This window comes from Phaenicophaeus curvirostris, chromosome 2, assembly GCF_032191515.1.
Source record: "Phaenicophaeus curvirostris isolate KB17595 chromosome 2, BPBGC_Pcur_1.0, whole genome shotgun sequence".
NCBI classification, from domain to species: Eukaryota; Metazoa; Chordata; class Aves; order Cuculiformes; family Cuculidae; genus Phaenicophaeus; species Phaenicophaeus curvirostris.
Genome location: NC_091393.1, coordinates 74,808,838 through 74,820,938, shown reverse-complemented (window position 1 = coordinate 74,820,938; position 12,101 = coordinate 74,808,838). Strand labels below are relative to the sequence as shown.

At 42.3% G+C, this 12,101-nt stretch overlaps 1 protein-coding gene across 1 annotated transcript in view; it reads right to left on the bottom strand.

Annotated features, from left to right (window-relative positions):
* SRD5A2 (steroid 5 alpha-reductase 2) overlaps positions 1 to 11,785 on the bottom strand; it is a 29,236-nt gene extending 17,451 nt beyond the window's left edge. Inside the window, exon 1 of the mRNA XM_069852588.1 lies at positions 11,485 to 11,785. Coding sequence (XP_069708689.1) covers positions 11,485 to 11,768 — 284 coding nt within the window. The 5' untranslated portion in view covers positions 11,769 to 11,785. The remainder of the gene's footprint in view (positions 1 to 11,484) is intronic.
* Positions 11,786 to 12,101: the final 316 nt, after the last annotated feature.

Here is a 12,101-nt window from a genome sequence, read left to right as displayed (position 1 = left end):
TCAGATGAACCAAAGGAACTGCTCTGCACAGGCAGACTCGAAAGAGATTAGCTGACAAACTTTATGTTTGAGCAGATACAAACACATTTCTCAGAAACAACTCTGCCAAGCTTAAATTGCTTTTCCTGGGAACAGCCAGAGACATATCTCTACACTCTGGTAACCTTAACCCCAGGCCAAGTTTGAAAACATAAATGCCTTCATGATACTTTTTTGTAAAAAAGTTCTCAAGAGACCCAAACAAACACAAAGAACTCAATAGCATGCTGTAAATACAATGTTTTTTCCCCTCTCCTTTATTGCCCACTGGAGCATAAAATATTTCATAGATGCACATCCATTGTCCTGTCACAGATGTCTGACTGGAGTCACTGGAAATTTTGCTTAGGACAACAGTGTTCAGAGGTTTTTTGATGTGCATCTCTAGCAGGAGACCACACTAAGGTGACTATAGAGTGCTTTGAGTAGCCTAGCTAGCTTATTCAGAGCTCTCTTTAGCCTTCCTGCCCCACACCAAATGAAGTCATGAGGCCTAGCTCAAGAGGATTTGGCTTTCCAGGAAAGCCACCTAGCCCTAAGCTGTATGTCAAAGTGCTGTGGGTTGTTACTGCGCCCCAGGATCTGCTCCAGCACAGTCCTGCCCAGGAACTGATCCATTCTTTAACATCTCTGATAGGCAAACCCTCTTTCCCTATTAGACAACGATTCTTTTTGCAGAAAACCTTGATACAGTGACATTTTCCAAAGTAATTCTGGGAGGCAGTCTCCCAGTATGGAAAAAATATTGAATTAAGCTGGTGAATTCTATCACAGTCTTAAGCAAATGGTGTCTTACATAGGGCAAAGATTGACTGTGGGTGTTGCTATACTCTATTACATGTTTGTGGGTTTTGCTACTCTATTATATGTTTGTAAGGAGCAATTAGGAAGAAGGCAGTCAAAACAAACTTCCTTCAAATGTGACCTTCTTTCATTGTTATTGCAGAACACATTTTGATACAACTTTCTAGGAATGGTGAAACTCTCTCCCCACTAGTAGCTGTCAATACAGTAGCAATTGATGTTTCCAAAGTTCACAGCTAGATAAGAATTTAGCTGAGTCTTAAAATTAATTTGGATCTATAAAAAAATACATACAATTTTTTCTTATTATTAATTGGTGTAGTTTTTTTTTTTTTCCAAAATAATTTCATTGCTATTGTGGTCTCTATGAGCTGTTCCAAAAATAAATACTATGTCAGTTGAGTGGTCAGCAAAAATTAACAGAGCTCTTCTGTTCAAATGGGAGTAGATGTACTTGAATTTAATTATTTGCCAAATTCAGTCTGGCACATCAAGAGGGGGAGAAGGACACTTCAATGTGTGTAACTTAAGATTAGTTTAAAGTATTTATCATAATTTTAATTGACCAAAATTACTTTAATTCTGAAGGGGATACCAAGAATATAACTGACACCAAGGGATATAGGTGCAGTATCTGGAAGTTATTTAATAATTTTTTATTCTTAACTGTCCTCCCCAAAACTTAGAAATTACCTATTCGTATATGCTTTTGACTACGCAAAGGGGCAGAGAAAATTTGCCTATTTGTCAAACTATACTTATTGCTTCCATGAAAAAGCGCTACCTTCCCCCTGTAATGGCTGCCTCTCTCATGATAAGAAATGAAGAGAACAGGCTTGTGGACCTTAAAAGAGCGAGTCCATAATATATTTCTCACTGTGCATATGAAATGAACCTTAACACTTTTCCCTTGCTTTTTATTTCCTACTTAAAAGAGCATCCCCAATACGGGGATACTAGAGACATCCTATGAGTAAAACAAGTAATTTACTACTTTGGTAAAAGCATTATTATTTTTAAGTAAAAAAATTTATTGAAACTCCTGTATATAGTTTAATCTTTTATCACTGTCTTAGCATAGCCCTTTATAACCCTGCTTTTCCAGTATCAACAGCAGAAATTTGGTAATGCAAATCCAGATCTTACATCCTTATCAGTCTTACCAAAGCTCAGTGCAGTTCTGTGCTCGAAATGTATCTTCCAATAAGGCTTTAAACTTCCAGGATATCAAGCTGTCCAACTTCCTCCCAAGGCCCACACCTCACATAGGTGAAGTCAAAGAGACATACTTCTGTCTTGGTGTCCACGTCATGGCTGGGACTTCAGGTCTCTGTCCTGGGACTGCAATTTGAACAGCTCTCTGCAGAGTAGCTGGGACTGAGCACCCACCAAGCCTTTGTGCATTTATCAATGACAAACAAATAGGAGTGACAGAAAAGTTTTCGAGCTACTTCAACTATGGCCCTACTCCAGACAGCAGAGATGGAGCAAAGAAAAAAAAAATCCGTGACCCACTCTGTGTGTACCATGCTTCCCTTTACTTATGGAGAACAGACATTTGGCAATGTCTCATGGAGCTGAGGGCAGTAGACTATGTCTCATGGCCTCTCTCTCATGGAGCTGAGGCCAGTAGACTAACTGTAGGACAACAAAAGGCATCTGGAATCATAAATTGCAAGACTGTGCAGCACACAAGCATACAAAACCTTCTTGAACAATCACATTAGGAAATTATGGCCTTAGATGGCACAATAGGACTGGTGGGTATGGTTAAAATTGGAGAGCGGGAGCATGGCACACAGTAATGCCTTTCTGGGAAGAAAACCTGAAGTTTAAATACAAAGCATAAGGAATTGTAAAGCTGCCTAGTAATGACAAAACAGCACAAATTATTTGGCATCAGATATAAAAATATGGTTAAAAGGCATGTTGTCTTGAAAAGAAGTGAAGAAAGATAAAATTCTAAAGTTACCTCTGCAAAAATTCTAGCAGTCCAAGAGATAAAAGGAAACATTATGTGGTTACACCTTGGGCTGAGCAAAAACTGTAAGTTTCTGTAACGTTAGCCAACTTTCAAATGGGAAAGGAATGTATAGATAGGATTATCTCTGCTAATAGTTAGGAAGGCAATTAGCTATTATTCTGTTATGAGAACATAATTAGGAAGGTATTAAATAATTCTAGAGGAGACTGCAAGGAAGCAAACTCCATACCAGTACTCGATACATGAACATTTTACACTTCTGTTACAAAGCATACCAAGAGATATTTTTGCTGTCTATTCATACATTAATTTCAGGACTCTGGGTAAAATAGTGATAAATACAGCATTTTCGCTGAAGACAAGAAATTATATATTTGCATTATTGAAACTCACTGGTATGAATCACAAAAATTTAAACTAAAAATCGCTACCAGATACAGAGTTACTGGTAAGCCTGGCCAGCAGGAAAGAAGATGCAATGTATTACTGTGTAGCTGGCAAAGGCCAAAAGGAATCTGGTTAAGGTCTATTGCAAAGAATGGAGGTGAAGCAAGAGAGAGAATAGGATTTGTAAGCTGCCAAGTATCTGTGCATTGTCCATTGGAATATTAATGAAAGAGATTTTGCAAGGCCAATAATGAAAGTGTCTTCAGTTGTTGACAATGATGGTGATTTTCTAAGACAAAAGGACAAAATAACTATTTCTGTGGGGTAAAAATATTAATCTCTGGATTGAATCTGGGAGTTATTATATGGTCTGATCACATTCAGTGGAGAATACCACTTAGAAACATTCTGCAAACTTAATCTAATTTCTCTGTTTATCCATGTTGTGTTTCAAAAACACATAACTAAAACTCGTTATGAACCAGTATAAAAATACTCAAAAAAATTATGAGCAAATTAATTTATAAATTATTTCCTCTTTTGGGACCTGCATCCACCTGCAGGATGACCAGCATGTCAAGGTAAATACTGCACCTGCCTGACCAGCCAGGCAGTACAGATGACCTTAAAAGGGACTACATGAGCTACATTCTGCAGAGCCTGGGGAGAGAGTCTTTTTATTTCTGCTCCCAACTTAGTTTTGCAGACAGAGGAACTGGCCAAAAGAAGTGTAAAACCATATGCAGGGATATCGTTTTATAACACTCCTGGTTTCTCATTCTTTTGCCGTAACTCTTGATGGTATTTGAAGCTGAAATGCCTCTTTAAATTGCTGGCGCCTCAGCTGCTATAGGCAGGAGAGTCCCCTGCCACTTCTTTTCACTTCTAAGAGAAATGCAGCATTACGGTTTATATGGAATTTGATTGTGATGGCTTCCTCTCATCATCTTGTATTCTGCTTCCCACTTTCAGTTTTTGAAGCTGGGCTGCAAAATGGAAATGCAGCAAACTCCTCCATGTGAGCAAAAGTGACACTGCAAAATGGAACCTGGGCAGAATCAAGGAAGGCAACAAATTCCTGTGGGTGCAAGCAAAAAGTATTGCTGTCCAAGTTATCTTTCCACTCATTTCACCAGTCAGAGGAATGAGTGTAGCCAGAAATAGACTTATAATGCAAATCAGCTTCTGCCTTTGTGGCTTGTGCTGTCAGGAGGGTTTTACCTTCAATGAGACATTCTTCGATGACTATAGCCGGTTAGAGAGGGAAGCGATCCACCTGTCTAAAAGAAGCAAGGGAATCTTTGGCAGCAGGCTAGCCAGCTTGGTGAGGAGGTCTTTAAACTGAAGGACACAGAGGAATGAAGTCCAAAGTGGCAACACTCACACCATTGCATCCAACTGGGGAATAAACCAGGCCAATGAGAGCAGCAACAAATATTCTTTAGCTGCTTTCCAGGATGAGAACCAGAAGACCAACCACCTTGAGTATTTGCATACCAATGCACGCAGTCTAGGGAAAGAAACAGGAGGAACTGGAGCTCCTCACCCAGACAGAAAGTTGTGATTTTCTAGGAATAACTGAAACGTGGTAGGACAACACAAATAACTGGAGGGTTGTGATGGATGACTACAAGCTCTTTTGTAAAGACAGGCAGAGAAGAAAAGTTGCACTATATGTTAAGGAGAACCTTGAATGTATAGAGGTCAACTCTAGACATTGTTTACCTGGATTTCTCCAAGGCTTTTGATATGGTTTCCCACAGTCTTCTCCTAGAGAAACTGATGTCTTACAGTCTAGACAAGTGGTCTTTGCAGTGGATGGAGGAAGTGACAGGGCCTGATCAACAAGCCTAAATGATGGATGATTCATATTGCATTGGCATGCGTATTTAATTTGTAACTTCTTGCATTGCTATTACCAGTAGAATTGTGCTGTCTTAATTCTGTAATGCATAGAGCATGAGAAAATGCGCCTTAGTCAGACTATTAGTAGAAGCAGGCTGTGCCACTTTAACTGTAGCTTCTTCAGTATATACTGAAGGGGAGGGGGCACTGGGGCAGCTCAGACCAGAGACTCATAGAGTTTTTAGACTCATAGAATAGTTTCGGTTGGAAGGGTCCTTAAACATCATCTAGTTCCAACCCCTCTGCCATGGGCAGGGACACCTCCCACTAGACCAGGCTGCCCAAGGCCCCATCCAACCTGGCCTTGAACACCTCCAGGGATGGAGCATCCACCACTTCCCTGGCTTAGAATGGTGCAAGTTGTTTATTTAACAATACAAAAGCTGGACACTCTTGCAGTGACCTGGAGACCTAACCTGCGAGGAGACACACTGCACAGGACCTCCCAGTTGCCAGGGGAAATGCTCTTCAAAATCCTTATTGTAACTAGGGGCTCACCAGAGACTGCGGATCTGGATGATTATAACAGGGCAATTGGCGATGTAACTTTCTTAATTATTACACTTATTCTCTTACAGTAATGTTTAGATGTATTGCCTTTAAAGTTGTTATTGTTAACTTGTTGTTAATCACTACTAATCATTTGTTACCTTTCTTGTTTTAATAAGTTAACTAAAACTTGGTTTCACATAGTATTCGACAGTCTGAGCATTTACACTGATTGCACTCTGTGGTTTGCACAGAGTGTTAAAACAGTGGGGAATTGGCGGACAGGTTGCACCCAGAGGATGGTGGTAAATGTCCCTTTTTCCAACTGGCAACCTGTCACAAGTGGGGTCCCCCAGGGATCGATATTGGGCCCAATGCTGTTTAATATTTTCATAAGTGATCTGGATGATGGGATCAAGGGTACCCCAATGGAGTTTGCTGATGATAATAAAATAAGTGGGAAAGCTGACACTTCAGAAGGGAGAGCCACCTTGCAGGAAGACCTGGATAGGCTCAAAGAGTTGGCTAACAAGAACTTGCTAACTGAAGTTCAGCAAGAGAAACCATAAGGACTTGCACTTCGGAAAACATAATCCAGGAATATAGCATATGCTGGGATCTACTCAGCTGTGGAGCAGCTCTCTAGAAAGGAACCCGGCAGTCCTGGTGGACAAGCAGCTCCATATAAGCAAAGTGCGCTGCTGCAGCAAAGAAGCCAGCAGGTTGCTGGTCTGCATCACCAGGAAAGAAGAGGTCATTATCCCACACTACTCAGCACTTGCCAGGCCACATCTTGATTATTGTGTTTAGTTTTGGTCCCTGCTACACAAAAAAAGATGTGGACAAATTGGAGCAGGTCCAAAGAACTGGAACAGGCTGCCCAGGAAGGTGGTTGAGTCACCTTCCCTGGAGGTGTTTAAGTGACGGGTGGATGAGGTGCTGAGGGGCATGGGTTAGTATTTGATAGGAATGGTTGGACTCGATGATCCGGTGGTGATTCCAACCTGGTGATTCTATGATTCTATGAAAGAAGGGCCACAAAGATGATCAAAGGGCTGGGAAGCCTGCCGCTTACTTTCTAAGTCATTTATCACAGGCAGTATTCCTGTACTTGCATCTTATGCCACTCATCATTTTCAGCTCATAGACAGTTTTTCACAGAGATTGTACATAAACTTGGCATTCAGTGCTTTTCTCACCTTTTTCCTTCTTTTATCTGTCTTCCCACCCCGTCAGTTTTGGAGGCCCTATCATCACAGACCCTACTTTATGAAAGTGAAGATGCTGTTAACTTACCTTAAAAAGATGTGATACATTCAATTTTTATAGTATGCTTGCCTTAGCACCAGAGGGCATTTGGATTTGATTAAATTCACACCATGCTGCAGAAATTATGTGCACATTGAGAAATGTAGAATTGGCTAACTAAGGATAGTGGGGAAAGAGCAGGGAGTGGAATTGGGGATTCCCGGACTCTGCAGCAGCAATCTGCCTTTAGCCTCTCTTGAAAGCCTCAGGGAATGCACCATCTGGTGCATGCCACAAAGAGAGAGGCTGCTGCCTAGTGGTGGCAGAGAAAGAGAGCATATTGCTGTCACAGTTCACCACAAGCCACTGGATTGCTGCTCTTGGGCCAAGTCAGGAAGGGACGAAATTCTCCTAGCTCTGTGCACCTTCCTCTTGCATCCGCTTGGGCAACAAATCTCTGTATTAGATTGCGCTAGGAGAGGGTTGGCTCTTTGGCTGGAATTGCCACTCAGATGACTGTCTCTCTTCTTTTTCAGCAGCGGGCTAGACGGGAGCACACTACCTGCCAGACCTGTCTCACTGGGGTCCACCAAGCAAGCAGAGAAGTCTTACAGAGCCAATATGGAGACATCAGCATTAAACCAAGGAGTGTCCAAAAAAAGCATTAGAATGGTCCTTATAACATTCCAGCATATTCCTCAACAACCGATGATAAATACAGAATTGCCACACAAACTGTTCCTAAGGAGTGGTAGATTGTAACCTTGATTACAGTTGTGGTTACACCAGCTCCAAGTGCTCAAAGTAGCCTAGAAACGGGACTTCCTAATGTGACTCCATAAGAAAAAGCAGCCTTCTGATCTGTAAGCACAGGTGTGGAATATGGGAACAGGAAGGCGATGCTGTCTCTAGATATGCTACTAAAACTCTGGTGTTGTATTCTACATCCAACACTGATGTCTTCATTTTAAAACGGCTGTAGGAAAAGAGAGGAAAAGCCACATAATTATCTCAGGAAAAAAATGTCTTCTATTGAGTAACTTTAGCCATGGTTCAGTGACGTGGTTTAGGATGCCTCAGATCAAATAAAAAATGTTGCAGCTACTTGACACCATGTCCAACAAATTAATTTTGCTGATTTAAACTTGTTCCTATATATATACAAAAAGGTAATTTTATCCTGTCCAACTTAATGCTGGATGAAGTATCATGTGTCTGTACCACTTCAACTCTACCTCAGATCAGGTAATGTTTGTTCCCCTGTAGCTGGCATAAATCCACCACAAAAACATAAATCCAGCATAAACACCATATCATGTGCAGCAGCTAATTAATCAGAAATATGATCATGTGCTCCTATATTATCTGGATCACATTGGTGCAGATGGAGGACTTGACAGCTCAGTACAAGCAGACTGAAAGATGAACTGATTACTGTATAAGTGGAACAATGGTAAGAAAAAACTTTAAGGAGTACTTTAAATTAGCACAGAGTGAGAAGCACCTCTGGAAGAAATCAAGTCTAGTCAAATATTTAAACACGTTATTTAAGTGATAGTGAAAGACTTCAGACTACACTACCAAAGAAAACAATGGATTCTCCATAGAAAATGGTGGATCCTCCATCCTCTGGGGTCTTCAGATCAAGACTTGAAGCTACTCTGAAACACATTCTTCAGCCAAACACAAGCTACTTGGGCAGCACAGTGCATTGTAACACATAGGAAGGTAGAATAGCTAGCATAGTGGTCCTTTAAAGATCTACTTTTCTCTATTGTGGACTATATTGTCCTTTTGAGCCTCTGATCAAAATTTCCCTTCCTCATGTTTGGTGTAATAGATAAGGCAAAATTAGGAATGATAAAAGCTTCCCTGTGGAGAGAAAGAAGTCACTATATTATGCAACAATATATGAAGAAACTTCTCTCTGTTTCACACAAACAAAGGAATGCCAAAATGCATATGTCAGAAGAGAAATATTAAAAGTAGGAGTAGATTAACAAAATATGTTTTTAATAAAGAGTGGAACAGCTTTATTCACTTCAAAAATTTGAAGTCAGAAAAACTGCTGTAGGCTATATCCATTCAGTAAGTGTAATTTTATTATTGATCAGTTGTAGGTTGTACTCATCATACTTGCTGTCAAGTTTAACCATGAAAGTATTTTAAATTGTTGCTAATTTCTAGTAAAGATAAATTGAAAAAATATCAAGATAAAGTCTGGCTGTTATGTTAAAGTACTGAACCTCTTTTCAAATGCTATGTTGATGAAACACCCTAGCCCAGTGTGACCAGTACCTCCTGCTCCTAACACCTCATAACATGCTTAGCATAACCAATGACGTTTTCTGCGCAAACAGCCATACGAAAGCGCACTGGTCACGTATCACACCTCCCATGCTTCTTTCTACCCCTTTTTCAACATGGCACTAAGATGGTTTGCCCACCAGTGTTGTCACCAGGATGTGATGGCAGCCACGACTGGAACAGGGAAGTGTAACAGCACATGAGATACTGCCTATAAAATACAGCAGACTGCAAGGAGGCTAAGACGTGAACTGCTGCTGGATGGAAAACCTCATGATCTCCTGGTCATCAGGGATGCCTCCACTGTCATTGTCTTCTTCCTCCAAAGACTGAGTGAAAAATCATCTTCCTCTAGGTAAAGTCTGAGTCTAGATTACAATTATTGTATCGCATACTGATCATTAAGAATTTGATCAGATCTGCAGAGGAGCCAAGTGACTAAAAAGTCTAGTTAGTAAAAACTCGAGATAATAAGAAACTTAGGTGAATTATTAGAAATTCTATTTAGTTGCAAGCTATGATAATTGCTAAAAAATCTGTGTAATCTAATAAGCTTTGCTGTTAGAAACTGCAGATAACAATAAGCTACGCTGATTGTTAAAAAAATTATGTAGTAATAAAGCTCTAATTGTAACCAGCACCCCATGGCAACCCCCCCATTCTAACAAGGATCACTGGAAGAACCTGTCTGTTCCCATAGCATCAGATGACACCCAGAAAAACTCTCAACTTGTGATTTTTGTTGCTCTTCTGCACTAATATTTAATGCAACACTTCCAATACTACCTGATTCAGTAAAATCTCAGAATGGCTCACGTGAGAAGAAGCTGCACACTATAAGAATAATACTGGAGCAACATGCAGTATTAGAAACAAAATTGTTTGTTATGCATGCGTGGTTAAAATGAGGGGTTTTATTTTTACAAGAGAAAAAGTATACTCCTACCATTGATGAGAAGACTCCAAAATTATTTGAGGAAGATCTTTGAAAACACAGTGCTTCTGCCTAAGTTTAGCATTAGTATAGAAAAAGAAGCCACTGACTCAAAAGATATGTGCATACTGGTAAGGTAACATCTCTTTCAGTTGTCTGGTGTTGCTCATTGATTTCTGTGTTTCTGAAACAATCAGATACTCTTAAGAACAGCAGAATGCATTAAATTAAATTTACTGTAACTACATATAATTAATACATCTAGCTTTGTGGGAGCCAAGCATTTTATAGGTAGTGTCCTTCAGCTGTCTTAGTGCAACAAAGAAAATATGCTAGTGATAATGAATGGATCTCAAACATAGTCTTTTAACACTTTAAACTATTCTTTGTTTCAAAGTTATCTACAACAGCCTAGAGTTTCTATTCCTAAACCATCTGTAGAGATACTGCAGCTGGATTTTCAACATCGATTTTGGTTGAGTTGCAAATAATAACTTTTGATCATTTATCATATTAATGTTTTCCATTTCTAGGAAACAAAATTAAAATATAGAAATAGGAATTGGGGTAATAAATGGCAAACCAAGGCAGAAAAAGTTTTGCCTCAGAAGCTACATAATAACTTCTTGTTACCTAATGGCACAACCATGCACTTGCCATTTGTGAAAAGCCAGTTTTTTACCATGAACCAAAAGCCAAATTCCTCATGAAAGAACACCATAGAAAATGGAAATGCAGCAGGAGACAAAAACCACTCAGCTCGAGTTGTCAGAAGATATATTCTGATGCTATACTCCAAACCAAGTCCCACTGACCGCAAAACCAAGTGACAATTGTTGAGCTACGTCACTTCAAAGTTATCAGCAACAGTGGGTCACGACTCTATTCCATCTTTGAGCTCCTTATTAGCAAGTACAGAAAGAATTAGCCGCGGCATTCATTGACATCTGATATGGCAGTTTGTAAAGACAAAAGGGGGGGAAAAAAAGATAAATCGGTACTTGGGTATGAAGTGGGAATGACAAACCGAGCGTCACGAACTAACTTTTGTGCTGTGGTAGAGAAAACCCGCGGTGACTTCGCTTTTTTTTCCGTGCTGAGTGCCCGGGCCCTGCGGTTCCGCGTGTTCGCGCTCCCGGCTCTGCCTGCGCGCCTCCTGCCCGCGATTAATTAGCGCCTCGCGCGTTCCTTTACATAACATCGGGGCGGGTTTCACCCAAAACTTCGCTCCGGCTGAGCGAAACCTCCTTCTGTTTGTTTGTTTGTTTGTTTTCAAGCTGAAAAGCCGAAGCGCGCATCCGGAGGACCCGAAGCGCGCATCCTTCTCCAAGCGCCCGAGGACCACCCGCTCCTCCCCGCGCCGTTCCCAGCGGCTCCCCCGCGGTACCTGTAGAAGTAGTGCCAGCAGAAGAGGCAGCAGAGGAGGCGGCATCCCAGGGGCTCGAGGCGGGGCGGGCTGCGCAGCGCCAGGAGCAGCGCCGGCACCAGGAACGAGGGCAGCTCCTGCAGGAACCAGGCGCAGCGCGCCGGCAGCCGCCCCCGCGCCCGGCACAGCCGCTCCTCGTGCTTCCCGTAGCGGATCGGCACCCGCAGGTGCAGCGACAGCTGCAGCAGCGCCAGGGCGCCCAGCAGCGAGCTCAGCGCCAGCACCAGGCTGGGGACGCACTGCATGCTCGGGGTGGGGGACGGGGGGCACGCAGCCCTCGGCCGCCGCCGGCCCCGGCTTTATTGGAGCCGCGGCGGTCACCCCTCCCATCGCCCGGCTCGTCAGAGGGCGCAGCCCCCGCTCCCGGCCCGCCCCGGGGGATGCTCGGGGCCGAGGGGCCGCTCGGAGCCGGCTCCCGGCAGGAGGGAATGGCTCCCGGGGCGCTGGGACCGCGGGCGTTCCCATCCTGCTGCCCCACGGAGGTGTCACCAGGGGAGGTGGCGTGTGCCGGGGACCTTCTCTTGGGGAAAGAAGATCGAAACCCGCAAGTCTGACAAACTCCGGCTCGCGTTTGGCGT